Below are 26,884 nucleotides of genomic sequence, written 5' to 3'. Positions count from 1 at the left end.
AGGGCCTCCCCTTATCAGTGCTCAGGCCCTAAATATCTGGTTATTATTGAGCTAATGGTTATAAATATAAATTTCCACAATTAAACTGTTGAGTTGTTAGTTTTCTTTATTTTTATAAAGAATAATTCTCATATTTAATAGACACAGTAGACACAGCTCATTATACTAAATATATTGATTATTTGAAGTGCAATTTTGCATTTATTCAAACATGTTTTTAGAATGTTAAAGCAGAAGTGCCATGTTGTATCTGTTAAAGGTAAATCTACGTGTGGTTTACACAGAAAGACCCCTTTGACAAACCAAGATCTGAACCAAGAACCTTCTGGCTTTGAGTCGACAGCGATAACCTGTGAGGTAAACAACTAATCATATTTTAGAAGTGGATCTGTTTGTAAAAACTTTATCTGGAAAGTAACTACAACCTTAGGATAAATGTGATGGAGTAGAAAGTATAATATCTTCCTCTTGAATGTATTGAAGCGGACGTATAAAGTACCAGATGAGTTCCTTAACTTTGAACTTAAGTACTCGGTTTAAGTATTTTTCCACCAGTGAAAGATATGAAATGAGATTATAAAGAAATTATGGAAGTCCCATATATTTATTTTATTATAGCCACACACACATACAGTCGACATAAAGACACCATCTCTCAAACCGTTTTACTTACTTTACAACAGAAGCAGTGACAGACTCACTCTGCTCTTAAATTATTCTGCTACATCAACACAAACTGAGTTTTTCTGTTTAAACGTGACAGAGAAATCATTTCCTTTTTAAACAAAAGCAAAAAAAAATGTTGGAAGTAAAATAAATAAGTAATGAGCATGACAGTGGTTTGATCCAAAACAGTTCAAGTCATTCAAATATTTTGGTTTGTTCTTTTAAAAAAACGTAACCCCCCCCCCCTTTTTTTATCAACTGTTGATTATTTAAATCTGAATATCACAGATTCATCAAACTGACAGAAAATTAAAAAACATCCCATTTCCTTATTGAGGACCAGTTATATTTAAAAATTCACTTTCACATTTAAAAATATCAAAGGATTATCAAAAGTTATAAAGCAGCCCCACCCCCCCACAGCTCAAAAGGAAAATCCATTTGTACTTTGGGTAGAATTGGATTTTGTACAGAAGATTTATTGTATTAAATTTCCTCTTGTTTTAATATGTTCTATGATGGTAAAATTCATCCTATTTGGCTTTTTTGTTTTTTTGGTTGAATCTGAATACGACGACCCAGATCCTGGGAACCTGTGAGAGACATTTATTACTATTCTCGGATATTTTAAGTCATAGATTGAATAAAGAAAACAAGCGATAGTGTGATATATGTATCCACTGAAGACTCTAAAATCTACGAGTCAAACCCTATCAGTCCCTTTCTAATTGCACAGGACCCAACATGTACTTAAATTCTGGTGCATTGTCACGTATGTGTGAAAAGTCTTGGTGAACAACTGACCACCTGTAACAAAGTCCATTTCCACGACACAGAGCTGAAACCCTGTTGTTTTAAGAATAAAAAGTCAAAAATATCTCAATCTAAATCTTCATGAGAAATACTTTTAGAAAAATAGTCTCCTACTGCTTGTTCTGTACCTACAACCTGACGCCCTCCAGAAGGTCGGAGTGGGAGGGACGCCTCCCTGTGCTCAGACACGCTGGTTACTTGCAGCATTCACAGTAGCGTGGGGCCCTTGGTGGTGTAGTTCATGGCGGGGAAGTGCCGGCTGTCCACGTCCCAGTGGCCGAGCGGCTGGTGCGCCGCAGACGGGAGGTTCGGGTTCCAGTGGTTAATGTAGCTGGCCATGAGCAGAGTCAGCTCCAGAATCTGAGTCAGAACACACCAGAGCGACAGTAATGACTTAAACATCAAGAAGCGATGGAGTTTCATTCGATTCTGGGGAACCCGGAGACGAGTATCATGTAAAAACCTGAGAAACCCCAAAGATCCACAATCAGGAATCGAATTACTCTCATTAGTTTCACCTTCTGCAGTAACGTGACTCTGTGTTAAAGCTCCGTGTGGATCTGCTCATAAAATAAGATAAACAACCAGTTTTCTACATTCTGGTCAGTCAGGGCGGATTTTTAACTCTTGTCTAGTTTCTTCATAAAACGTCAACATCTCAAACTCCCACATTCCTGCTCCCCTCAGCTGCAGATGCTGCAGATCAGAGGTTCTCAGCTTCTTGTTATTACAAACCCCTGCAGCCCGGTCAGATGAACTCAGGTCCTCCAGTGCATCATCACATGGAACAGGAGGTTATTGGGTATAAACTGGTCCCTGCAGCGGAGTCTTACCTTCGGTTTAACCATCCCAAAGAGCAGCTTCTCCACACTCTTCTTGCCGACCCCCGGCTCCCTCTGCTGGCTGACGACCACCATGAAGTCGTCCCGGCAGCCCCCGAAGGTGATCACACACTGGTACGAGTAAGTGACCAGCGTGTGCTGCGACAGGAAAAACATGGGCATGGTAAGAAAGGTGGAAATGGAAAATAAAAAAGGAGCACGTTCAGATTTGATTGTAGGTCCCTGAATGGAGCTTGGATTCATTGAGAAAATTATTTTTGGTTTTTTTAACTTTTTTAAAGTTCAAATTGAGTGTGAAGACATATTGTGAATTTTTGACTTTGCTTTTTCTTCCTCTGACTTTTCTGGGAGCCGATGAGCGACGCTGATGCCAGACCAAGAATGCGATGGATCAACATGGGGCCGCTGGAAATTACAGAGCTCGCTTTAACATTGTTTACACTTTGGAACTTCTGTCTGTCAGAGTCGGGAGCGTCACATCTGAGGCCGGCGGTTTGATTTTCTTGTGGATTTCTGGTGTTTGAGACGCCACAGAATCAAAATCCTTCCAGACCAGTGGGTCAACAAAACCCACTTCAGAGCTGCGGCTTATTCAATCGAGCACTGCAGCTGCAAAACTGCAGAAATAAATCTTTCAGAACCCTGAAATAAAGCAAATTTAAATATAAAAAGACCTTCAAAATTCTACAATGCTCTCGACCTGCAGTTGAACAATTCCCACGTTCAGTCAAGCTGCAGGACATGAGGTCAAAGCCTCGACCTCTGAGTTGCGGGGTTAAATAATGAAAGTGGGCTCTGATTCCTGGTTCATCCAGTCATGAAGAGGTGTCCTTGAGCAAGGCACTGGACCCTAAATACCCCCTGATGGCTGTGTGGTATGTGATAGAACTGAAAACAACCAATTTAGATACAGTCCATTTACCAAGGGTGTTTTTGCAGAACATGATGATGTCACAGTGGACTTGACCTTTGACTTTGTATCATTTTATCCCAATTGTCATAAAGATTGAGTTCCAGCAACACCAACAAAAAGTGTTTTGCGAGGTGACCTTTGACCTTTCACCACCAAAATTGCATCATTACATTATTGGACTCGGACAGACACACTTTTCTTCCCTCGTATGTCATGTGACAACATTTGACATGTTGGTGTGTGGACGAGGTGTTAGCTGTGCACAGTGTGATGCTCACCATTGTGTAGTCCAGCACACACAGTCCATCCTCATTGACCGCCAGCCACACCTGGCTCTGCTCCACAGGAGAGGGGGGGACAGGCTGTGGACAGACCAAACAAAAGTCTCATGTTACTCGTGTCCCACCAGGAGACACACAAAGTCCTGTTTGGTTCAACACTGAGCTCACAAGAAGGAGAACAGTGGATGTTTAGGTTCAAGACAAATGAAAAGAGTTCTTATTAGGTTTTGTAAAAGTCACATATTCACAAACAACAACGAGCGAAGTCGAGTGTATTCACTTTACCTTGGCACTGAAGAGCCTGGCTCCGAACAGGGGCCACTTCCGGGCCACAGTCAGGTAAATTCTCACACACTCGGATGCACTGCACCCGCGTAGCAGGGACCACTTAGTGGCCAGACGCTCAGTCAGGTCTCTGTGAGGAGGAAAGAGACGTTTATCTACCACATGGAATCTGAATCTGCTCTGTCTGACGTACAGTGCCTTGCATAAGTATTCACCCCCCTTGGACTTTTTCCCATTATGTACTGTTACTAACTGGAATTCAAATAGACTTAAATAAACTTTTTCCCGTTTGATCAACAAAACATGCATAGTACTTTGGAGGTGCAAAATAAATTTTATTGTGACACAAACAATAATGAGAACAAAAAAGTTGACATCTGTTGGGTGCATAAGTATTCACCCCCCTGTGTCAATACTTGGTAGAACCCCCTTTCGCTGCAATTACAGCTGCAAGTCTTTTGGGGTATGTCTCTACCAGCTTTGCACATCTAGAGATGGAAAGGTTTGTCCATTCTTCTTGGCAAAAAAGATGAAGCTCAGTCAGATTGGATGGAGACCGTCTGTGAACCGCAATCTTCAAGTCTTGCCATAGATTCTCTATTGGATTGAGGTCTGGGCTTTGACTGGGCCATTTTAAGACATTAACATTCTTTAATCCAAACCATTCCTTTGTAGCTCTGGCTGTATGTTTAGGGTCATTGTCCTGCTGGAAGATGAACCTCCGCCCCAGTCTCAAGTCTTTTGCAGACTGCATCAGATTTTCTTCAAGGATTTCCCTGTATTTGGCTCCATCCATCTTTCCCTCTATTCTGACCAGTTTCCCTGTACCTGCTGAAGAGAAGCATCCCCACAGCATGATGCTACCACCACCATGTTTCACTGTTGGGATGGTGTGCTCAGGGTGATGGGCAGTGTTGGGTTTTCGCCACACATAGCGTTTTGCATTGAGGCCAAAAAGTTCAATTTTGGTCTCATCTGACCAGAGCACCTTCTTCCACATGTTTGCTGTGTCTCCCACAGGGCTTCTGGCAAACTCCAAACGGGATTTTTTATGGATCCTTTTCAACAATGGCTTTCTTCTTGCCACTCTTCCATAAAGGCCAGATTTGTGGAGTAGACGACTAATAGTTGTCCTGTGGACAGATTCTCCCACCTCAGCTGTGGATCTCTGCAACTCCTCCAGAGTAACCATGGGCCTCCTGGTTGCTTCTCTGATTAATTTTCTCCTTGTCCGACTCTTCAGTTTGGGTGGACGGCCTCCTCTTCGTAGGTTTGCGGTTGTGCCATATTCTTTCCATTTTCTTATGAAGGATTTTATGGTGCTCAGAGAGATGTTCAAAGCTCTGGATATTTTTTTATAACCTAACCCTGCTTCATATTTCTCCACAACTTTATCCCTGACCTGTTTGGTGAGCTCCTTGGTCTTCATGATGCTGTTTGTTCAGTAATGATCTCCAACAAACTCTGAGTCCGTCACAGAACAGGTGTATTTATACTGAGATTAAATTGCAGACAGGTGGACCCTATTTACTAATTATGTGACTTGCAAATGTGACTTGTGAATGCAATTGGTCGCACCAGATCTTTGTTAGGGGTTTCACAGTAAAGGGGGTGAATACATATGCACTCAACACTTTTCAGATTTTTATTTGTAAATAATTGTGAAATCCATGTAATATTTCCCCCCACTTCCAAATGATGCACTATTTTGTGTTGGTCCATTACATAAACTCACGATGAAATAAATTTTAATCTGTGGTTATACCATGACAAAATGTAGAAAAGTCCAAAGGGGGTGAATACTTATGCAAGGCACTGTACATGCAGATGGAGCAGATTCACACAATCAGGTATTAATGTCTGTGAGGGCAGGCAGTTGTGTGATGTGTTTGTTTTACCTGAGCTGCTCCGAGCTGCAGTCCTGTTTGTAGCGTTTGGGGTAGAAGCGCTCTAAGGCCTGCAGGAGGCTCAGCTGAGATTTAGACTGAGGAGAGCTGGAGGGAGAGGAGACAGCGGGACGCTCCAGATCCCCGTGTTCCACCTGGAATCACAGGAAACAAAGGAGCAGAGGGGGTGAGGAGGAGAAAGGTGGTAAAACCAAAAAGACCTGTATCTGTATCTGTGTTTACTGACCTGAGCCATGAGGGCAGCCACCTCCAGAGCCAGCTCTTTGTTCACAGGGAAGTGGCCTTGTTGAACCTCGTCGTTCACCTGATAGGCCAGCAGGAGGCGCTCTCGCTCCGTCTCTCCTTTCACCTGAGCTCTGAAGCACAGTCTGCACATGAAGAAGAAAAGAAAACGAGAAGCTGGAATTTAAAACACCTCATTTCCAAGATGAAGGAATCCGATCACAGCCCTGAACACAGATTACATCGCCATCTTTCACTGTGTGGCCTGTGTTCTGCGTTAAAACAGATGTTTATAACCACATTGTGTGTGGGAGTTTGGACCCGGTTCTGCCTTTAAAAGCTCAGATCTGACGATAGACATCCTACCTGCTCTTGTAGGTTAGTCGAACAATCCGAGTCCCCTCATTCTTCCCAGGATGCAGCTCCTTCAGGGCCTGTTCCCACTTGGAAATGACATCACAGATCTGACAGAAGGAATAAAAGTCAGTCTCAAGTCGGACATATGAAATCCTCAAGGTGGCTCGACACGAGGACCCTAATCTGCCCAGGAAAACAACTGATGTGCTGTGTGAGCCTCAGTGTCCTCGATGGACTGATCATAATTAGAACAAAGTGGAAGCACAACTTTATTATTGAGTGGAATTTAATTAGAGTTAGAGTTAATTAGAGGGGTTTGGACGGCCTTAATTTGTCTAAACAGTCCCTAACTACTTCCTACTGATTCACTGGATTATTAGGCAACATGACACTAATGCTTTTGGCTGGATGCACCACAGAAGAGCCTCCGTGGAGTGAGGAGGTTCCTTCCCTCCACTCCTGCTCAGCGCCCCACAGTGGTACCTTGGCAGACGGCTGCAGGCAGTGCTCCAGGTCTTTCCCGGAAGGATCGTCTGTGAAGAGGGCGAACCCCGACAGCTGCGGCTTCCTCATGCAGATCCTCTGGTTCAGTGTGTTGAGGAACTCTTCAACTGTGGTGGAGCCGTCGAATCCCACCACCTGCAGGACACGAGGGAACAAGAGGACACACGTGATGAAGAGGAGATGTATTTTATTTGATCCATTTATTTGATTTGGACAGAGCATGTAAATAAACATCAGTATAAAAAACACTACAGGTTCTCAAACCCTCAAACAGTTTTGTCCTTCCTTCATTAGGTTTAGGGGAGTTAATGCCGAAGTACCTGAAACCTGTATTCTCTCAGATGACCAGCAGAGGGCGACTCCAGTGGTTGCAAAAAGAGGTCGATTTCTATAGAAGTCTGAGAAAATGATTTTACTTCTCACATTCAACCATGAAGGTAATATCCTCCAGATGTAGTAACTCTGGATTAAAGAAAAACCAAGATGGTGCTGGACAAAAAAAAAACTTGTTCATTTAAAGAGAATCTGCATCTTAGTCAAAGTCTGAGCTTTTCAACTTCTACAACTTGTTGAATAGCTTTTTAAATAAGCTGATGTATCATTCATCACCATGAGAGTGGTCTCCTGGTGTTATCAACCACTAGGTCGTGTTTAGTAGCATCTGATTCGCCCTCAGACTTTGGATTTTTAGTCCACAACAAGACGAGACAGGATGAGGGTGATGATGTGTCCGAATCCGTCCAAGTGAGACGGTAACAAACAGGACAGGTCTGCAGCTGGGAGCTACCTGGTAGGTGTTGTTGGTGAAGTGCACTGGGATGCTGAACGGCAGTGAATGGTGGTAGGGGTTCCTCAGCAGGATGGAGACGATCTCCATACGTGAAGGTTTGGCCTCCCGCTCTCCGTTCTGCAGGGTTCGCTCCACAGACCTCTGGCAGTACACCGCATACTTCCCCACCTCACTCCTGTGTGGAGAAAGCAGATGTCGGCAGTGGTATGAGTAAGAGAGTCTTAATGTAAACTGTTAGAGGGGTTCAGTGAGTTTGTTAGTTCACCTCGGGTCAGCGTTGCGTTGTAGATACTGTCTCAGGTACCAGAGGAAATGTTGCTGGGGGAGGAACAGAGCCACACACAGAGACAACAGCTGCCAGCACTGCAGGAGGAAGAGGAGGAGGAGGAGGAGGAGGAGGTAAAAGGAGAAACACTTAAAATCACAGGATAACTGAGGCTCTGCTTGCTCAGACCTGGTATCAACCTCCGTCCTGAGAGGTCCAGTCCCGAGTGGACAGCGATAAGTTCTTCCCCTCACACCTGTTCACCTCCTGAATGTGTCTCCTGTGACCAATTGGGATCAGATCTCACCTCAGGAAGCATTGAGGGCGGATTTGAGTGCGTTCACATCTGTACATAGCGCCGACCACTCAGGATGGATGTTAATACCATGTCTGAACTGGGTTTTTCATTTTTATCTCAGAAACTCAATCCTTCACATTAACCAACCTGGATTTTGTAATCTCATATGCAAATAATTAAAAGCCCAAATAAAGATAAATGTTCCCTTCGTCTGTATCTCTAATATCTCCAGCGGGCACCAGTCTGACCTGCGTGAGGGAGTGGTTGTGTGGCGTCCGGCCGTTGGTCTGCCTGATGAGCTGACAGTACATTTCATTCTGCAGCTCCGGGTGGGTCAGGCACACTTGCAATGCATTCTGGGCCAGCGACGTGTGGTAGTCCACAGACGGAGACTCCACCAGCACGTTGATGAAGAGCTGACAGGACTGCAGAGGAAGGAAAAAAAGACTGTTATTATATTATTATTTTGTTTTTCAGTTTGATAACTGTACTTCACTGAGCTACCAGCAGGTGGAGGCAAACCGACACCAGGGAGAGGAAGCTGAATAATGTCAGTGAACTAAAAACACACTGTGAGTGATGGTGATATTCAGAACAAACAGAAAGTATCATGGCCTGAGTTCAGTGAGTCCTCCAGTGTGAAGAAAGAAATGTGAGCTTCATTATTTTGTTTTCATTCACTGTGACGGTTGAAAACAAAGAACTCATTTATCAGTCGGTCTCTGTCTAGATTCTCTAATAACTCAGAGACGCGTGTCACCTCCATTCATCCTTTTTCTTTCATGTGTTCGGGTCTGTTTTTCACGGCCGGCTCCTCAAACTGAGAGCCGATCCATTCACCCTTCAATCCCACAGGGCCCACTGCGGCCGAGGGGGCTGTGAAGCAGGAGCCGGGCAGCGTGGGGGCTCCTGGGTGGGCGCACCAGTGGTCACAGACTAGAAAAAGAAAAAGGATTCTGCCGTCTTTCTACAAGCTCTGATCCCATTCCTCCGCCCCCCATCCTGCAGCTTCCATATCCATTGCTGTCACCCTCTGGAGGCCCTGACCTCCCATGTCTCCTCTTCAAAGAGGGGTCCTTTCTCACAGGCTGTAAACCAGGAGAAAGGTTAGCCTCAATCAGAGCAGATAATCAAGGCCATTATCTCTCTTCCACACTTTTAATGAGCCGGGGCCCCCCGTCCTTGAGCTTTTGATCTGGTTTAGAGGAGGAGGGAGAAGTAGAAGAAGAAGAAGAGGAAGAAGAAGAGAAGGGCCACGGAGCGCATCCAACAGTGGAGGCGGATAAAGGAGGAGGGTTGAGGGGGAGGTGGTGGCTGTGGTCGGGACAAACTGGAGGAGGAGGGATGACGTTTTGCACAAACCCCTCGCAGTGAGAGTGAGAGAGGGATTTGGAGATGAGGATGAAAGCAAGAGGAGAGTTGAAAGTAAGTGGGACGGGACAAAAGAGAGTGAGAGAGGGAAACGAGGCTGAGCGGTGGAGCGGCTGACCTTGAAAAGCTTGAGAGCTTCTGTCTGCAGAGCTTCGGAGGGCAGGGTGGTGAGAGGCGAGCGCAGGCCCTCCTTACAGAAGCTCAAGGCCTCGCTCCTCCACAAGAAGGATTCTGGGAAAAGGAGGACACACACACACACACACATATTTAAACCCACACAAACACATGTGCACCGAGACAAACATAAAGATTGAGTTTCAAGGGTCTAATGACTCAACAGCTGACAGGGGTTCACACACAGCCGTGGTGCAGCCGTAAACAGTGTCTGCAGAGTGGATTAGCACCGTCAGACTCTGTGGATCCAATAACATGGAGCTGCCGAGGAGACTCAAATCCACTCATAAAGCTTCATGCATCTTGTGTTAAAAATATACATGAAGTGTTCAAACTCAGATCAAATGTTCATCGGCTTCATGTTGATCTCCCACGTGTATCGATGAATTGTTATTTTCAACGTGTGCTTCAGGGGCAGTTTAAAAAAATAGGACATTAGTCTGGATTTTAATAAAATTAAATAATCACAGTAACAAGATTTCTGCAGCCTGGACAACATCAGTTTGACTGGTTCTTCTAGTTGCTTCTAATTGACTAAATAAGGAGAGAAGGACGTTTTCAGACAGAAAAAGTTGTCCTTCAACATTTGAAGGACGCAGCTGGAGATTCTTTTAGCTTGTAATACTCTGAGCATTGCTAGAAGAGAGCCTGTGACCAAAGCATTTCATTGCCTGTTATTGTTGTGCATTTGAAACTTATCGCCCAAAGCTTACATCTCTGTCGCAGGATAGAAATATCATCAGCACTAAGATGCTGATGATGTAACTGTTTTGAGCCCAGATGGAGACCTTTGTTTCCACTGATCTCCGGTCAGCTCAAAACCAAATTGCCTAAATATAACTAACAAATCAGTGATGACGTACTGATGCTAGAACACAGGTGAATCATGTATAACTGTAGAATAATGGTTTCTCACCTGGGTCTCCCTCTGCATCGAGGAGTTTACCGATCAGCTGCTCGTACTCCGTGCCCACCTTGAAGTTTGCACTGCTGCCGGCAGCTACAGTCAAGTGATACAACCACGTTTCCTGCGTATGGTAAAACACCTGTTAACATACAGACATGAAAATAACAACTAGGCATTTATTAAAGACGTTTTCTGCTCCTGTACCTTCTCCTGCTTGGTGCCGATCAGCAGATACGTGGGACTCTGCTCTCTGGGCTGGACCACCAACGTGCAGTGGGAGGAGAGGAAACCTCGACTACCTGCTTCATAGTCCTCGTCTGAATCACAGGAGCGATCCACCTCCTGCACCGACGCCTCGCGCATCTGCAGCTGACCCAGGGGCAGCTGAAACGCAAAAAAGACAAAGCCTGTAAATATCAATTTGATGTACGTACAAATCCTTTTTTTGTAAATAAGTCTCGATAAGAACTACACTAATTAAAGAGGTGTTTTGTGAACCTTGTCCTCCTGGTTGCGATGGTAGTAGAAGGCTTTTCCGACCAGAGAACACCACACCAGCTTCGAGTGCCCGTGTTTGACCTGAAACAGACAGAGCAGCAGACACACCTATGAGGAAAGCTTTCAAAGACATCTGGATATTTTTCAAGACAGTAGTAATATGAGACGTTCTTCTTCTTCTTCTTCTTCTTCTTCTTCTTCTTCTTCTCTTGTGCGTGTGTGCTCGTTGAAACAGCTCGACAGATGTTAGTCAGGGGATTCCAGATTTCTGCATCTGACCAGCAGATGTCCCAGGAGTTTGGAGGGGGGCGGGCGCCGTGCGTGTGCAAATCATTTAAAAAGCCATTTCGGTGACTTCAGCAACAGTTTAAAAATCCAATCTGGAGCTGTTCTCCTTCCAAAGAACAGAAACAAGTGATTCCTGTCGAACGAAAACAGGCCGACCACGCACCTCCGTGATTCATCTGCTGCTTCCAGCTCCACGTTGTTAGTCAGGAACTACAGATGATAATTACACATCACTTTCTAATAAGGATTTCTGTAAATTAAAACAAACAGAGTGGGACGCCTTCACCATGAAACCAGCTGTGTATCTGTCTAATGGGGTCACTGGGGTTAACTGTGCTGAGAGGAACAGCAGCGTCTGTCTGAACCGAGCTCGCGTCAGAACCAGCAGATCAAAGATGACTCGCAGGCAGAGGATTGTGTGGGGGGGGGGGGGGGGGGTCGGAGAGAGGACATCTTCTCTGCTTGAGGCCGTCAGTCATCGGTCAGACACCCATCACACACACCTGTCAACTGTTTAAGTGTCCTGACTTCACCCACAGACAAAGAGACAGAGCTCGGTGGAATTCCAGCAGCTCGGGTCTTATCGCCGCGTCCCAACGCGAAAACGGTTTTGAAGAATCTGCCTGAAGAGCGCTCTGTCAACCCCCCCATCCCCCCCACCCCCACCGCAGTGACAGGCACTTCCATGTCTGAGGAGGATAGGCCTGAAAATGAGCTATTTCTGGCATCTTCTTCAGGGAGAGAGCCTGGCTGACCTGAACCCCAGGGGGTAAACATGGACCTAAGCCATTTGACCACATTACAAATCATATATCTTTTTTTATTGTGTTTAGTCAATCAAAGCCAAAATGTCAAAATTCCCAAACTGAACCAATGCCTCGATTAAACATCATGTTTCAAAACTCTCTCCTAAGAGTTTAAATGTGAAATATCTTATTTTACTTTATCTATCGTTTTTTTTTCTGTATAAGTCTCTCATGTCCTTTATCGAAGTATGAACAATTTTTTTCCTTTGCTAGTAAACTGAACAAAATTTTAACAAACAAACAATTTTAAGATGTCAACTTATATTATTTACTTATCTTATATTAACGATTCTTTTTAATTATTTTTTTTTATAGACCCAATCAATTACCAGCAAAATGAAGATATAGCCAGTACAAAAAATGTAATTAGTATTAGAATAAAGTCTAGAAACAAGGGACAGAAACCTGCCTGGTTCTATTCAAAGGAAACAAAATCTACCTTGAAAGTATCTAGTTTATTTAAATTTGCACAAAAACAAAGTATAGAAACTGCTCCTGTCTCTACATGCACATTAAGCTGAATAGACACAACTGTTGTTCTCATCAAACTCGATAAGTAAGCAATTAAGTTAATTTACTGAAATGTCAAACTATTCCATTGAGATTTGAAGAAGTTTAAATGTGTCCTGACCTTGGTGAGCCAACCTCTCGAGGTGGGCTTGGTCGTGGTCTCCACAGGAACTGGGCTGCTGGCCTGGACCTTGAGAATGTTCTGCAGGACCCTGATCCACTCCTCCAGGATGTTGGGTGAGTCCGCGGTCAGATAGAAGGTCTTCTTCTCCGTAATCAACTGATTAGACGAAAAAGGCAGAATTATGGGAAAAATACTCAGCCAGGCCGACTGAGATAGCATCATGATGTCAGAGGAGATCAGAATCAGCTTCCAAAGAGCCAGGAAAACATTCCAGTCCAATGCTACACCTGATGTCATCTTGAGCTGCTCCTCTGGTATGCAGCAGTGATGCAGCGCTGTAATAGGTCGGCTGGTGCATGTGCTCTCACAGCTGCCTGTGACTACTTCCTATAATACCACACTCTTTTTCAAATTGTAGATCTGTAAATATTAAACTACCATTTTAGTTCTTTGCAGAGCTTGTAGGATAAAGTGAGAACGAGATACAGTTTGTTTCCCACTTACTTGAAATGTCTGTGCACCTTCTCCACGAACTATACTGCAGAATGAGTTGAGTTCGATCTGACCCTGAGGCTTCCTGATCACGTCACTCTGAAAACACATTAACACACAAAGAAGGTTTCATTTCTGTCCAAAATCACAACAGAACGTACAACCTGTGGTGATCAGAGACGCATTAAGGTGCATGCTGGGTAGCTGGTGACCAGGCGTTAAGCCGGTTCTAGGGATGATACTTGAGTTGACCCCCAGGCCGAGGGGAGGAAATATTCCTGCAATGTTTTTTCTGTGCAGACAGTCAAACCCTAGAAGGAGGCAGCAGGCCGGCTCACAGCTGAAACACTCACAGGAGATTTGTAGTAGAGGATCTCCCCATTCCTGAGGATGAACCAGCGACGCTTCCAGGCTTTCACCTGACTGCCCATCTTCAGCAGGTAGCCCGACTTCTCCAGCATCTCCTACAGACACACGAGGCACAGACGCACTTTACCAGGGCGGCTTCAGCTCAAACTAAACGTAGCAAAACATCTATTATAATGTAAAGTGTGCCAACTACAGTCTCTCAACTATGGCAGCTGAGGAGGACATTCTCAGAGGAAGGTGACAGGAGTTTAAATACATGCTGATTGTATTGCATGGTTCAGATAAGAACCCATTCAATTGAATGTAGGTGCAGATCAGGATCAGGGGGCAGATCCAGGAATTTGAGATATGACGTTATTCAACATTTTCATGGGGGATAATTAATGGATCTTGATAAAAAAAAAGGGGGGGACTGATATTTACGAGTGTGAGTAATTTGGTGCAGCACAACGGAACACTTAAAAAGCATCATATGTCATAGCATTAAAGCACCTATGAGTAATATATCTATATCAAGATGTTACTCATAGAAACAAGTATATCTATATGTTATATTCAACACAAAAACTCATCTTAGATTGTGCGATGTGCTTCGTCTGTACTCACAGGCCCGGTGCTTTCACAGGAGTAGGACGAGGTCCGCTGGACTTTGTGTTCTGGTTCTGAGTAATCACTGTCCAGGGAGTAGGCATCAGGGGGAATGGCGTAGTCGCTCTCTGAGCTTATGGAGGACATGGACACGCCTTCGTGGAGAGAAGATTATTATATTACAAAAAGGAAAAAGTGCTGGAGGAGGCTGAAGGGGGGGGAAGAAAAAGGCACAGGAAATAAATTATACACATCTTGATTGAGAGCCAGCACGCAACAGGCGGTAGAAGACAGAAGGCTCGTAAATTGAAAATCCAGCCTCTTACACAACGGTGTGTGATGTTAGATGCATTCCAGCAGTTACTGTACGTGGGTTTTCAGAGTTGAATATCTGCAGTCGCTGAAGGTCACCGTGTGTACTTCCCATTCCCTTGAACTGCATCATTTACTTTTTCTCCAATTAATCATTTCCAGTGTGTCCTGGTACTTCCCTTACTCACAGTGCAGCATCTGGTAACTGCATACTGTTGTGCTGAGTAGAGAGAAAGTAGTACTTATACTGGAGTTTCTCTGTGTCTGGGTGATGCATTTGGGGGTCAGAATGGTTTACTTGCTATTTATTATAGAGAGTCTATGTTTAGCTGTCAGACTAAACTGTGGTTTTGTTGAGTTAAAGTCCTAGATCTAAAATGTATCTTGTTGACAAGCACTGACAAAAGAGGAGTTCTTGGATGGTTGGCATTATGAAGGCAAACGTTTTTTTTAGAACGCTGACTGTATTGAGTCTCAGTCGTCACCTCTCTTGACGGCACGTGGGCTGCCGGGGATGCTGCCCTTCCTCTCTGGGCTCAGGATGGACGTCCGCAAACTGGCCAGAGAGCTGCTGTCGTCCTCTGACCCGGAGTCATCATCCGGTAGAGGTACGCTGCTGATCTGAGTGGCTTTCTGGAACATGCAAGCGAAGGAGCAAGTTAGAACACAAACTGATGGTCGGACAAGCACAGCCCCACACTCAACCCTCAGTGAGAAAGAACATTCCACGCACCCCTTTCAGTGTGGTGTAGACTGGAACATTAATATTCTTATAGATCAACTGGGTGAACGGACCTGCCGCTGGATACTGGGGTAAGTTGGACCCTGCAACATAAAACAGGAAAACAGTTATTCCAAATTAAGAGCATTGCACAGGCTACTGCTTTAAGCAAGACTATGTAAGTATCGCTAAACAGCGCCCTCTGTGGCCACAATCGGTATTTACTGAAAAATGCTAAACTCCACGTTGTGTCTGAATTTGCAATCCCTGAAATATAAAGGTCACTTATATCAGCTAAGTAAACCGCTGGTTATAATCAGTATATAAAGTGACATGACAGCTCCCCCTGGTGGAGGGTCGCAGTATAGGTCGTAAACCCCAGCTTCTCCATGTTAGTGGACGGAACATGGGCCAAATAAAGAGTTATTTGAGGTAGTTCTTATCACGCTGGTTTGTTCAGATGTTATTTTTTCTGGTTAGTTTGGTTTTAATTCCTTTATTTCATGGTTTAAAAACTGGGTGAAACGTCAAGTCTGACGTATCCAGGATAATTTAGGTTTCTTTTTTTTCACAGTGAAAGAAAGTGCAGACGCGTCATCCATCTTTATTTACAGTCCATCGTCACACAGATCAGGCTGCAGCTGCATGAGGAACCGAACAAAGGTGCTTTTTATTACATGCGTATTTGACACAGCACAAAAGCTTTTGAAGTAACTGATGGTGGAAAAAAAAAAAATCTAAGTACAACTTGTCTGTGGTATTTACAGTTGGTGCTTTGAGGCCGACGCAGCTCGAGGCCCAAACATGAGAGGAAGCCGTTTGAGCTGAACAAGCTCTAACTTCATCCACATCAGCCTTTTGGCAGCCGGCTCCGTGTACCTGGCAGAACCTGGAACTCAATCGTCAGGGAGCTGTCAGTCCCTCGCTGTCGGCAGCCTGACAAAATGGATGATGTCGGGACCGAGCGCACGGAGGTAATTACCCCCAGACCTCATCCTTTCATTGTGGCTGATTAAAAAGCAGCGTCTGAAAACCCTCCCCCCCCCCCATTTTCTTCCTCGGCTCTGTAAATAGCTCACATCTGCACAGGTGTGTGGGGCCTCGAGCCAGAGGAAGTGACATCAAAAGGAAGGAATGACAGATCCACGCCGACCACACTCCCCCCCCCCCCCCCCCAGAGCAGCTTAAGCATCAGCTGAAAGACATGTCGCTTCACAGCACTGACTCATCTCCCACACCGCAAGCTACACCACCCAGGCTCTGACACACACACACACACACACACACACACAGACAGACGGAGGAGCACACACTCAGCAAAGTCTTCCTCAATCCACTGCAGAGAACAGAAACAGGTTTTGAAAGCTTCACCGGAGTCACAGAAGTTACAAAGTGTAGTGGATTGTGTGGTTCTCGATTCTGGCTGCAGGGGGACTCACCTCGTCCGGGGCCCCTGGGCTCCAGGACTGGCCTCTGAAACTCTCATTCCTGACTTCGCCACAGCATAGATACGACTCTCCTGCAGCAGAACAGTCAGATATTGTCTCAGAAAGCAAATACACTGCACTTCCAAAATGTAAAACCAATCATTTAATCTCTTGTGGTTTCTTAGCTTTTAGCAGTGTGCGAAACAAAAAAGACGATGAATCAGAATTAACTGCTAAATACAGTAAATATGCACAAGTTGAATTAATAAGATCTCTCGTACCCATGAAGGGAAGCGATGTAGAGGAGGTGTTGGCGGCTTGAGAATTTCCAGCTCCTCCGCAAGCCCCACGAAGGAGACTCCGTCCAGGCAGGACTCCTCCGATCCCGACCCCTCCACCACACCGTCCATGCTCTCAGGAAGCCCGTCGTCTATGTCCGTTTCCTCCACCACCTGGGAGAAGGGCGAGGTGCTGGCGCCGCTGCTCTTCAGAGTGGAGGAGGTGGAGGACGGGGGTCATGATGTCGATGCTGACGTTGAGGTGGTGCAGCCGGTCCAGGCTGGGTTGCGGCTGGCTGTAGTGCTTCTTCACCAGCTGGATGCTGTCTCTGGGGGTGAGCGGAGTTCGGACTTTGGGTAGCGTCATGCTGGTGCCTGACAGGTGGACCAGCGGCTGGGGGGGATTGGGGAAGGGGTTATTGGTGGACGGGGAGCGTGACAGAAGTGGGCTTTTGGGTGTTATACCGAGGGACGACTCCAGGGAGCTCGGTCCGTGGGCCATCTCGTAAGCGGAGGAGGAAGACGAAGAGGACGAGGACGAGTGAAGACACTGAGAGCGGAACTTGCTGTTGAGCTCGTCAGAGGAGTTGTCTCTGTCTGAGCATCCAGACGGACCCACAGAGGACACTGGGAGCTCTGGTCTATTGATGGAAACAGGGCTGCTGGGCCCGTCCCTGCCCCGACCCTGAGAGAGAGCATCATGGGCTGTAAAGGTCCCCGAGACAGATCCCTGCACTGAGCTGCTCGAGAGGCCGTTTCACATCTAGAGGAGAGTAAAGAAAACATTATGTTAAATAAACATCTAACTGAAAATCCCTGTTGAATGATCATAGATCAATGACTAAATATACCATATAACTACTTTTGTCTTTTGTATTGGTCACCGTTATTATAATGGAATCAAAAATCCAAAATAAATTCCCCACCCTCATGAGTGAACAGAACAAGATCTTGAAAATACTGTATAGACTCAAGTTCCTTCAATCACTACTGGTTCTGCTCCCATCATGGTCTCAGACCAGTTTGAGTTATTGCCACAAAAGCTTCCTGTCACCGATCCCGGGATGAAATAAACTGAAGGCACCTGTTGGCGACATCTTGATGTTAGAAGCGGGCCCACGAGGACCCGTCTGTCTCCAGCCGTCCTCAAGGGCCGGGGGTGTGCCAGGGCAGCTGGGAGGAAACAGAGGGCTGCTGGGCACCAGGTGGGTGTCCATCACAGGGGAGGTGGCCGGAGATCCTGAGGACGCAGGTTTCTCTAAGAGAGCTGGAGGAGAGACACATCACAAGTTATCTACCAGTAATTAATCGGATTCATTCTCTACTTGTTTACACACTTACATAGACAAGAGCTAAAACCATGTGTTTCAGACAGAGGCTGAAAAGAGGAGCTGCAGCAAAGGACAGTATGATGAAAGTGTCCTGAACATTAGGGCACGTAAACCTTTTCCAGTAATAACACAAATCAAACGCATGGACCTGTATATCAGCAGAGTCTGTCTCCTTCAGGCAGCAGCAGTACTCACATTGAAGTTTGACCTGCAGCAACATTATCTGCTCCGTCTGCTTCAAGTTGGATATTTTCAGCTGCTGGTTCTCCTGCTCCATCTGCAAATAGGTAAATATATTTGATACAACACAAGCCAGGGTATCTGGAATCCTCTGTGTACACTAGATATTCTGACAACTTTAAAGAGTAACGGAGATGTTTTATCTTGTGTCCTGATTAAAAAACTAATATCATGACTCTTAAAATTGCTTGATGTCAAAGATGCACAGGTTGTCATCCATAAATAAGCTTTTTTTTAAATTCTCCAAAACATCACATATAAAGTGTAAGCTGTATATAACACACTTTTAATCATAAGCATCCCTTGTTGCCACAGTGAGTCTCTGGCTTTCCCCAGAGGCTCAGGCTGTATCTGTACATGTGTGAGCTTACCTCTCTGAGCTTGAAGGTGACCCAGTCTTTAATCTTTGCAGCCTTTTCCTCAATCACTTTTGCCTCCTGGGCCCTGACTATGATCTGCAGTCAGAGAAACCATCACTTCAACCTACATTTCATGGACATAAATGGACATTTCTGTCTCTTTATCAGATGGTTCCGTCCATACCTGTTTTTCCAGCTGCATCTCTAATCTCTTTATCGCAGCATCTTTCTGCTGAGCCTGACTGGTCAGCTCTTGGTACTTTCTGTACAGCGAGCTCTCCGATTCGCTGGTTTGTATGTTCGCAGACTTCAGCTTCTCCTCCATGACATGTATCTGAAATGAACATATCGAGGAGTGAATGCACACGCACGGCCAAAAAGGCAGCTCCGATTTGCACGCTTCATTAAATGTTGATGGGCGGCAGAAGAAGCCAAGAAGAAAACATGGAGGATACTTCTTACCAGCTGCAACAAGAACATAAAAGCTTTCTACGCCTTGAGGTACCTTGAGGTATTTTCCTCTTGAACAAAGGGCAGGATTAAATTACCATCTACAGTAAACACCTGGAACAACCAGTGGTGACAGCAAATCTGAGATTAAACAGTGAGACACACAGAGTGAATGTGATATGTATGAGTTTCCCATCCGAAAACCAAACTCTCATTTTGCTGAGTCACATCAAAAACTGAATAATTAGAGGTTAACACCGAAACAAAACACTAAATCTGATTAATTATATGATGTAATGCATCACAAAATAGCTACGTCAGTGTTGAGCACAAAGTTTATTCCTAAAGTTTTAAGAAAACCAAATTAACTCAAGGATTATATCATGTCTTTCTCTCAAGCTTTCCACCAGAAATCATAGTTTTCACAGCAGATTGACGGATCTAACACAAACTGTGAGACTCAGCTGAAAGCTTTGGTTAACCCCAGAAAGTGGACTTGGAGTTTTGAGTTGAGATGGTTAAATGTGCAGGAGTGTTTTCAATAACGTTTGAATCACAATGCATTGATAGTAAACCTGTTGTAACCAAAGTAATTAATGAAATCTGAAACAACATATAGTAAAATGTGTTGTCTGATAGACACAGATCCCTGATCCTGCAACAAATTATTATGGCTTTACCTGTGAAAACAAACCTCAAGTTTAAACAGTCTAATCCTCATTTAATTAGTGTATATATTTATCTAAGGGTTGTTTGTATAGGGACAAGTATATCCTATTAAGAAATGCCACATGTAAAATCATTTACAGCCTCGTTTGCAATGCCCATCCTGAGATTAGATATTATATATTAAACAGACTAAAAAATCCCCAAACAGTAAGTAAAGAGTAACATTCCATCAGTTTGTGTTCAGGAGGATGAGAACTGCTCCTCTACCTGTTTCTCAGCGCTCTCAGCTCGCTGGTCGGACTCCGTCACCCTCTGCTCCAGCTCCAGCATCTGTGACACACACACAACAGGTTACCATGGCTTTGGTGCACTTAATTCTTCATTATCACTATTGCTGTAGGGGAGACATTTAAAAACCCTAATGTACTGGGAAGTTTTAAAAGTGGTGTCGTTAGGAAAGCTGCTCTAATCAAGAGAAAAGCCTCAATAAAAGTTGTTGAGAAAGAAAAAATGAAATTCAGAGAGAGAGTTCTTCTGTATAATCTAACAATGTTCTGCACAGGGCGGGGGGGGGGGGGGGGGCACTTTGAGCAGAAGGGCACAGGAGCAGCGGCGAGGCCTTCAGAGGAGGCTCCTCAAACAGCAGTGAGACAGAAGAATGCTCGTGTGTGTGTGCACAAGCTTGCGTCACCTTTTGTGCAAGCATGCATGCTCATGCTTCCAAAGGCAAACACTGCCCATCCTGCAAGTATCTCCTCTCCATCATGAACGCACAAAAACTGTGTCAGGATGCCCTTTCCTCCGAGTTCAGTGACCCAGCTGAAAGCAGAGCAAACATACTAATGGATCCAATCTGCTTGGGAGACGAATTTGAATTCCAGCCGTCATCTTTGTTCCTTTGTCTTCCCCTCGGCCTTCTCGTCACCACCATGAAGGAACCCCTCATTCCCAGAATCCACCACTCCCAATATTTGAATACTTCCTCGCAGCCAGACTAACACCCACTAAATCCAGAGCACATCTGCAGGGGGAGGCATGGGGCGGAGGCTGATGGTTAGTGGTTGGATGACTCCTTACCTCGAGGTCAAAAGCTTCTGTTGTGAGTCAAAGGTTTTACCGGGTTTGAGCCGGAGAAGAGCAAACAGCATTTGTTCTCCGTTCAAGAAGAGAAGAAGAAGAGGAACTAGCCGGCGAGCACTTTAGGAGAGTTTAAAGCTCCTCAGAGGTCACAGGGTTTAACAGATGTGAAAGAAGCGGTCATCAGAAGAAGCCATCAAGCTGCCACAAGCCAATCAGAGGCCAAGTTAGAGGTCAGGAGGTGGAGGAGGGGGTCTCTTCATTTCTAAAGTGTGAGCTCACCAACGCTGTCTGAAAAGAGAGGGGGTGTCTGTACAATGAGTGAGGCCTAAAGTCATAAATTAAAGGGTTAATTCACCCCAAAATGTAAAACCTGGTGTAAAGAATACCATTTCAAGTCAAATATGAATGTCAGGGCTTACTGTTTAATCCTATTTGTACACATAAATCACATGAGGGTATCATTTGAAAGAGTAGAGCAAGTCAAAGAGGAGAAATCCAAACCTGGTGTCACTGAGTTCTCCACCTGCCTCTAGACTTTAATCATTAACGGCTAAATCTGATGGTTAGTAATGACTCCAGTTCAATCATTACATGTTAAAACCACTGGTCTGAAGAGGAGAGTAAGAACAGATGAATGAAAGAGAAAACGAAAGAGTGAAATCAGGGCATGTATACGCACATGGAGTGTAATCCCTAAAACTCCATGATTATCTATTAAATGTTTTTATAATCATTAGAGAAAGGAGGTGGACATTTTCAAGAAGCCGTCTCTTTCGTGTAAAAAGTCAAAAAGCCTGAATGCATCAAACACAGACTTCAGCACTTGAGCCATTAAAAAGAAGCTGATCCAGACAAATCCCATCACGGAAATAAATAAATATTTAGAAGCAGAAACGTGAACCGGCTGATCTCTGCAGTTTCTCCTCCCTGACTCAAACTGACTCGCTGGCCTGAGTCAAATTACTGTGTTTTGCTCCTCGGGCAAAGTGAGGCTCATGGAAGACATTACTCTAATTTGTCCAATATTAAATTAGCTGAGTAATGAGAAAGGAAACCTTGAACTGGGAATACCTTCCAATTTAAAAATTCCTCTGAATATGTTTCTTCTAGATTCTGGGCAAAGTAAATTAACATCTAGTCCAAAGATTCTGACTTTAATTCCACACAAAGCTCTGAATCCCGACTGTCTCGACAAGGATTTCAAACCATTCTCATCTCTGGGAAACTCTTCTCTGGGAACATGTTGTTTACTGGTTTTTATCTGTTGAAGATACTGTCTGATATTAGTTGAGTAGCTGCTACTGTAAATACATTATTATCTTGTCTGTGTGGTTCATGGAATCTGGTGAAAGTCAGTCAAGACAGAAATATCTCAACGACTAATGGACAATGACATTTATATATAATCTGACGCTTTTGTCCAAAGCGACTTACAATTATTACACTCAACATTTATGAGGGGCCATTTAGGGGTTCAGTATCTTGCCAAGGACACTTTTGCATGCAGATTGGGAAGAGTGGGATTTGAACCGGCAACCTTCTTGTTGAAGAACCACCACTCTACCACCTAGGCTTATATTATATTTACATTTTATATTTTACTATTATTATTATTATATATACTGTTGCTGCTATTATTACTATATACTGCTATTATTACTATATACTGCTATTATATTGGTATAATTACTATCATATATAAATATACATTACATACTATATATACTGTACTATTTTTTATATACTGTTTAACAATAACATTTACCATCATATCATCAGTACTATTACCATCATCTGCCACTGCACCTTATCTACCTATTTATCTTGTGTTTCTGTTCTTATTCTTTCTACTGCAATATTTTATATTTTATATTTTATTGTATTGTATTGTATTTTATTGTATTCAAATGTACCGGCTGCTATGACGACTTAATTTCCCTTCGGGGATGAATAAAGTAATCTATCTATCTATCTATCTATTTTGTCTTTCATGGTCCCGAGAGGATGAATCCTGCTAAATGCATTGACCCCAAGACTTTGCTTCTGTTGCCACCTACAGGTCAAACTTCAGGCTGATAACCACATATGTATTTAGTTTGGTCCATGTCCCGTCTGGTAACATGGAGGGGACGGAGTTAATGACTTTATACCGCAGCTTCACTTTCGGGGGGGAGCGGTCATGTTTCTCTTAATACACAGTTTATGGTCTCTACTAATCTCTCCAAGTCGATCAAATCCAACCAGAAAACTCAAACTTTCAATTTGTAACGTCAACAGATGGAAACCTTCAGCCCTGCGCAAAACTGCAAAGTTGCGTCTCTCGTCTCTGCCAAAACCAAAAACCAGTCACTCTTCTTTCCTGTTGCGTTTCGGGTTTTTATGAGAAGCCGACAACTGACAGCTGCCGCTACACTTTCCCAATCCACAGTGAAAACACAAACTAATTCTTTAAATGGAGTAATCGTCCTGTTTCACTCCACACAAGGCAAACAGGGCATCTCCTGCTCTCTCTCTCTCTCTCTCTCTCTCTCTCTCTCTCTCTCTCTCTCTCTCTCGCTCTCTCTCTCTCTCTCTCTCTCTCTCTCTCTCTCTCTCTCCTTCACTCGCACTCTCTGGAGATAAACGCCATGTCACAGGCAACCACATCAGCTTCTTTCTGCTTCATGTTTTTCCATACCAAAGTGGGTCAATGCGTAAAACACTCCTAACTTGGCAAGAGAGGGGATGAAGAGTGTGAAGCAGTCTTTCCAAACAGCAATAACATGACGGAATGGTAGTCACTCAGCAGCACCAGCCTTCCCCCTCACACACACACACAGACACACACACACACCAAAAAGACCTCAGAAAAACACACTCAGCAGCAGCAGCAGCACGGGCCTCCACTTAAACCCGGCTCGGCTCAGCGCTCGGTGTGTTTGCTTCGGAGTGTGTGAACGTGTGTGTGAGAGACGGAGGGAAAGAGAAAGTGACAGAACAATTGGACCATTAAGAGAAATGCTTCTCCTGCTCTTGGCATCGTGGCCAAAAAGAACATTTAACCATAAATATTATGTATGATCTGTAATAATGTGTCATTTTTTCCTAAAACCAGGAGTTAGCAGTGTGTGCACACAGTGTGTGTTTGTGTTAATGTGCGCAGACACTTTTTAATAAGGCAGAACTGCTGCATTAGAAGTTAAGGGACAATCATAAACGTGGCATTACACAAGGTTTTTCTTACTGGTGATTCTTTATCCACACTGGGAGGAAAAACATTTAAAAAGAGCTCACAGGTATAAACAATGGAGGCTCCGTGGTTTCCAGTAAACGTTTCACCTACAGGAGAGAACTGGGACGTTGGTGGTGGGGGGGGGGGGGGGGGGGGGGGGGGACTATTATTTAGCTTGATACATATTTCATGCACTAGTAGCATCATTTATCACCAGAATGGTTTCTGTGGGTCTGAGCCAAAACAAACGGAATTCCACTGGTTCATTAGTCGGATAATTAGACACGTTTCATTTCCTTCATTCAGAATGACATCACGTAAATCATTTTCAGATAATCCATCATGTGTCCATCCTATATAAACGTGTAAGCTGCGCTTTGCATTCACCGCTGGTGGTCGTGATGGATGAGAACCAATCAGGAAGTGAATGCATTTTCTCAAAACGTTTCTCAAGTCAAGACTCAAATGTAGCCCCAGACTTTTCCAATAAGATGGGGCCAATTTAGAGAAGTGTGAACACCAAGTGTAAACAGTGATGAGTTTTTAAACTTAAACCAAGTAGTGCACATGTTGCGACTTTGTGAAAATATGTCTTTGGCTGGTGTTGATCCTCCTCCAAACTTTTTCAAGTGGAACCATTTTTCAATAACTTTCTCTCACTTCATCACTTATAAATCTTCAGCAATGTGTTTGTGTGTGTGTGTGTGTGTGTGTGTGTGTGTGTGTGTGTGTGTTTGTGTGTGTGTGCACTTCACAGACGCTCTCCAAGGAGCAGGGGGTCTGACAGAACCTGACAGAAGACACAGCAGGGAGCCGTCCAGCTCTTATCAGCCACCGGGTCATGTGTGTACTGTAAACATCCTGCTGACGGACTGAATGAACCAATCGCCTGATCCAGAATCAGAGACGAGACAGAACGTGAACCGCTGTGACACTTCAAACAAGAGCAGCAACGGGCCACTTGTGAAGCTAAAACGAAAAAAGCAACTTCAAGTTTCTCTGCTACTGAACTCGATCCTAGCGTCCTCTAATCCAAACATTTCCACTCCTTCACCAACAAATCTTCCGAACTGGACCAAGTTTCCCGATGACAGTTGATTCCTTTCCAGAGCGTCTGGTAGTCGGGCTTCTTTTTGCAGCAGCCACGGCTTTACAAGCGTTTGGCCGGCTGCTTGTGGTTATTCCCCCAACGTGAGGGGGAAGCACCAGAAGTGATGAGTTCAACCTTAAATATTCATTTTGGCTGAAATGACGACCAACGTCCGATGACACAGAGTGACTGGACCGAATGTTTACCAAACACGCAGAGTGATCTCGAGTGTCCCTACGCACACTCACACAAACACACTCAGTCATCCACACATGCATTTTGAACCTATTCACTTGCTTTAATTGTTTCCTGCTGCAGGAAACAGTTCAATACGCTGCCAGGGAGAGGAGAGGATGGTGATGGGTCAGTGACATCTGCTCGTGAGTCAGAGCGCCAGGCGGCATGCAGTGGTTTTATAGATGAAAGCTGCGCGGCAAGTTAAACTCCAAATTTCATAGTGGTATACGATGTACAAGTATCCATGAAGCAAATAAAAACTTTAAATCAAACTTTTTTTTTTTATCTGCTCTTGTGTTTGGCCCTTCAGGGTCACCGTACTACCGCCCTGTTCATAGGATCCAATGCAGGTCGAGGTGCTTTTCATGAACATGTAGTTAAAACATAATAAGACAAGAAAAGATATTCAAACTATAGAATTTTCCCAAATAAAAAGGTTAAAACATTAAGATGAAAAGAAAAAACATGGTTGAATTATTTAAAAGACCATATGTTTTGAGCAGTTGAACAGATGCTGGATTTCTAATATGTAGAAACTGAAAATCTGTTTAATCATAAGTGAATTCTAACTAGATTACACTAAAGTTTCAATACATTATTGTATGTCGTCTTCTAATTATTGAAAAATGACAGCTCTGATATGGAGTTCCCTCAAAAGTCAAATCTATGGCGTGAACATTCCTTTCTGCTAATTCGATGTATCCAGATGTGAAGCTGTGGGACTCAGTGTTGATGGAAAATAACAAAGATTGAATGAGTGATTTCAATGAATGAGTGATTTCAGACACAGCCTCCACGTGCAAACTGGGTTTCACTAAGTTTCCCATGATGCTTTTCTCTCTTACCTTCTCCGCCAGCAGCTCTCGGATCTTCCCGGCCTGAAGCCGGAACCTCAGCAGCTGCATCTCCAGAGCGATGCAGCGTTTCTGCCAGTCCACGCTGGTCGCTCCGATGGCTCCGGAGCCGCCGCTGCCCAGCACGTCGGCCATGGCGTCGAGTCACAGCTCTGCCTCCTGGTCTCAGACTGGACTGAACCACAGAAAGAACAAAAGAAAAGACCAACTCAGAACTCCACGCCTGCAGTGTGATATATCATCTTCAATGTAAAGTGGATATAAGGCGGCAAATGACATTGATGCTAATGGTGCAGCTTCTGTTTTCATTTACAGGACAAGTGATTTAACCTCCTCTCTGACCGCACTTCCCATG

General features: G+C 44.3%; 1 protein-coding gene across 1 annotated transcript; it reads right to left on the bottom strand.

The window, feature by feature from the left end:
* Positions 1-544: 544 nt before the first annotated feature.
* plekhh1 (pleckstrin homology domain containing, family H (with MyTH4 domain) member 1) lies at positions 545-26,679 on the bottom strand. The gene is given in 32 exon segments (XM_053435435.1): positions 545-1,839; positions 2,313-2,459; positions 3,513-3,596; positions 3,801-3,930; positions 5,699-5,841; positions 5,934-6,075; positions 6,296-6,393; positions 6,770-6,925; positions 7,578-7,755; positions 7,846-7,943; positions 8,392-8,568; positions 9,633-9,745; positions 10,605-10,716; positions 10,800-10,979; positions 11,094-11,174; positions 12,819-12,977; positions 13,326-13,412; positions 13,667-13,777; positions 14,289-14,425; positions 15,068-15,215; positions 15,316-15,407; positions 16,743-16,758; positions 16,760-16,822; positions 17,012-17,242; positions 17,244-17,717; positions 17,719-17,771; positions 18,093-18,275; positions 18,535-18,616; positions 18,951-19,034; positions 19,123-19,272; positions 20,325-20,387; positions 26,521-26,679. Coding segments are annotated over 32 exon segments (4,269 nt in total). The 5' UTR covers positions 26,665-26,679; the 3' UTR covers positions 545-1,686.
* Positions 26,680-26,884: the final 205 nt, after the last annotated feature.

Source organism: Pleuronectes platessa, chromosome 11 (assembly GCF_947347685.1).
Source record: "Pleuronectes platessa chromosome 11, fPlePla1.1, whole genome shotgun sequence".
NCBI lineage: Eukaryota > Metazoa > Chordata > Actinopteri > Pleuronectiformes > Pleuronectidae > Pleuronectes > Pleuronectes platessa.
The sequence above is the reverse complement of the archived record's forward strand: the minus strand, read 5'-3'. Positions and strand labels throughout refer to the sequence as shown.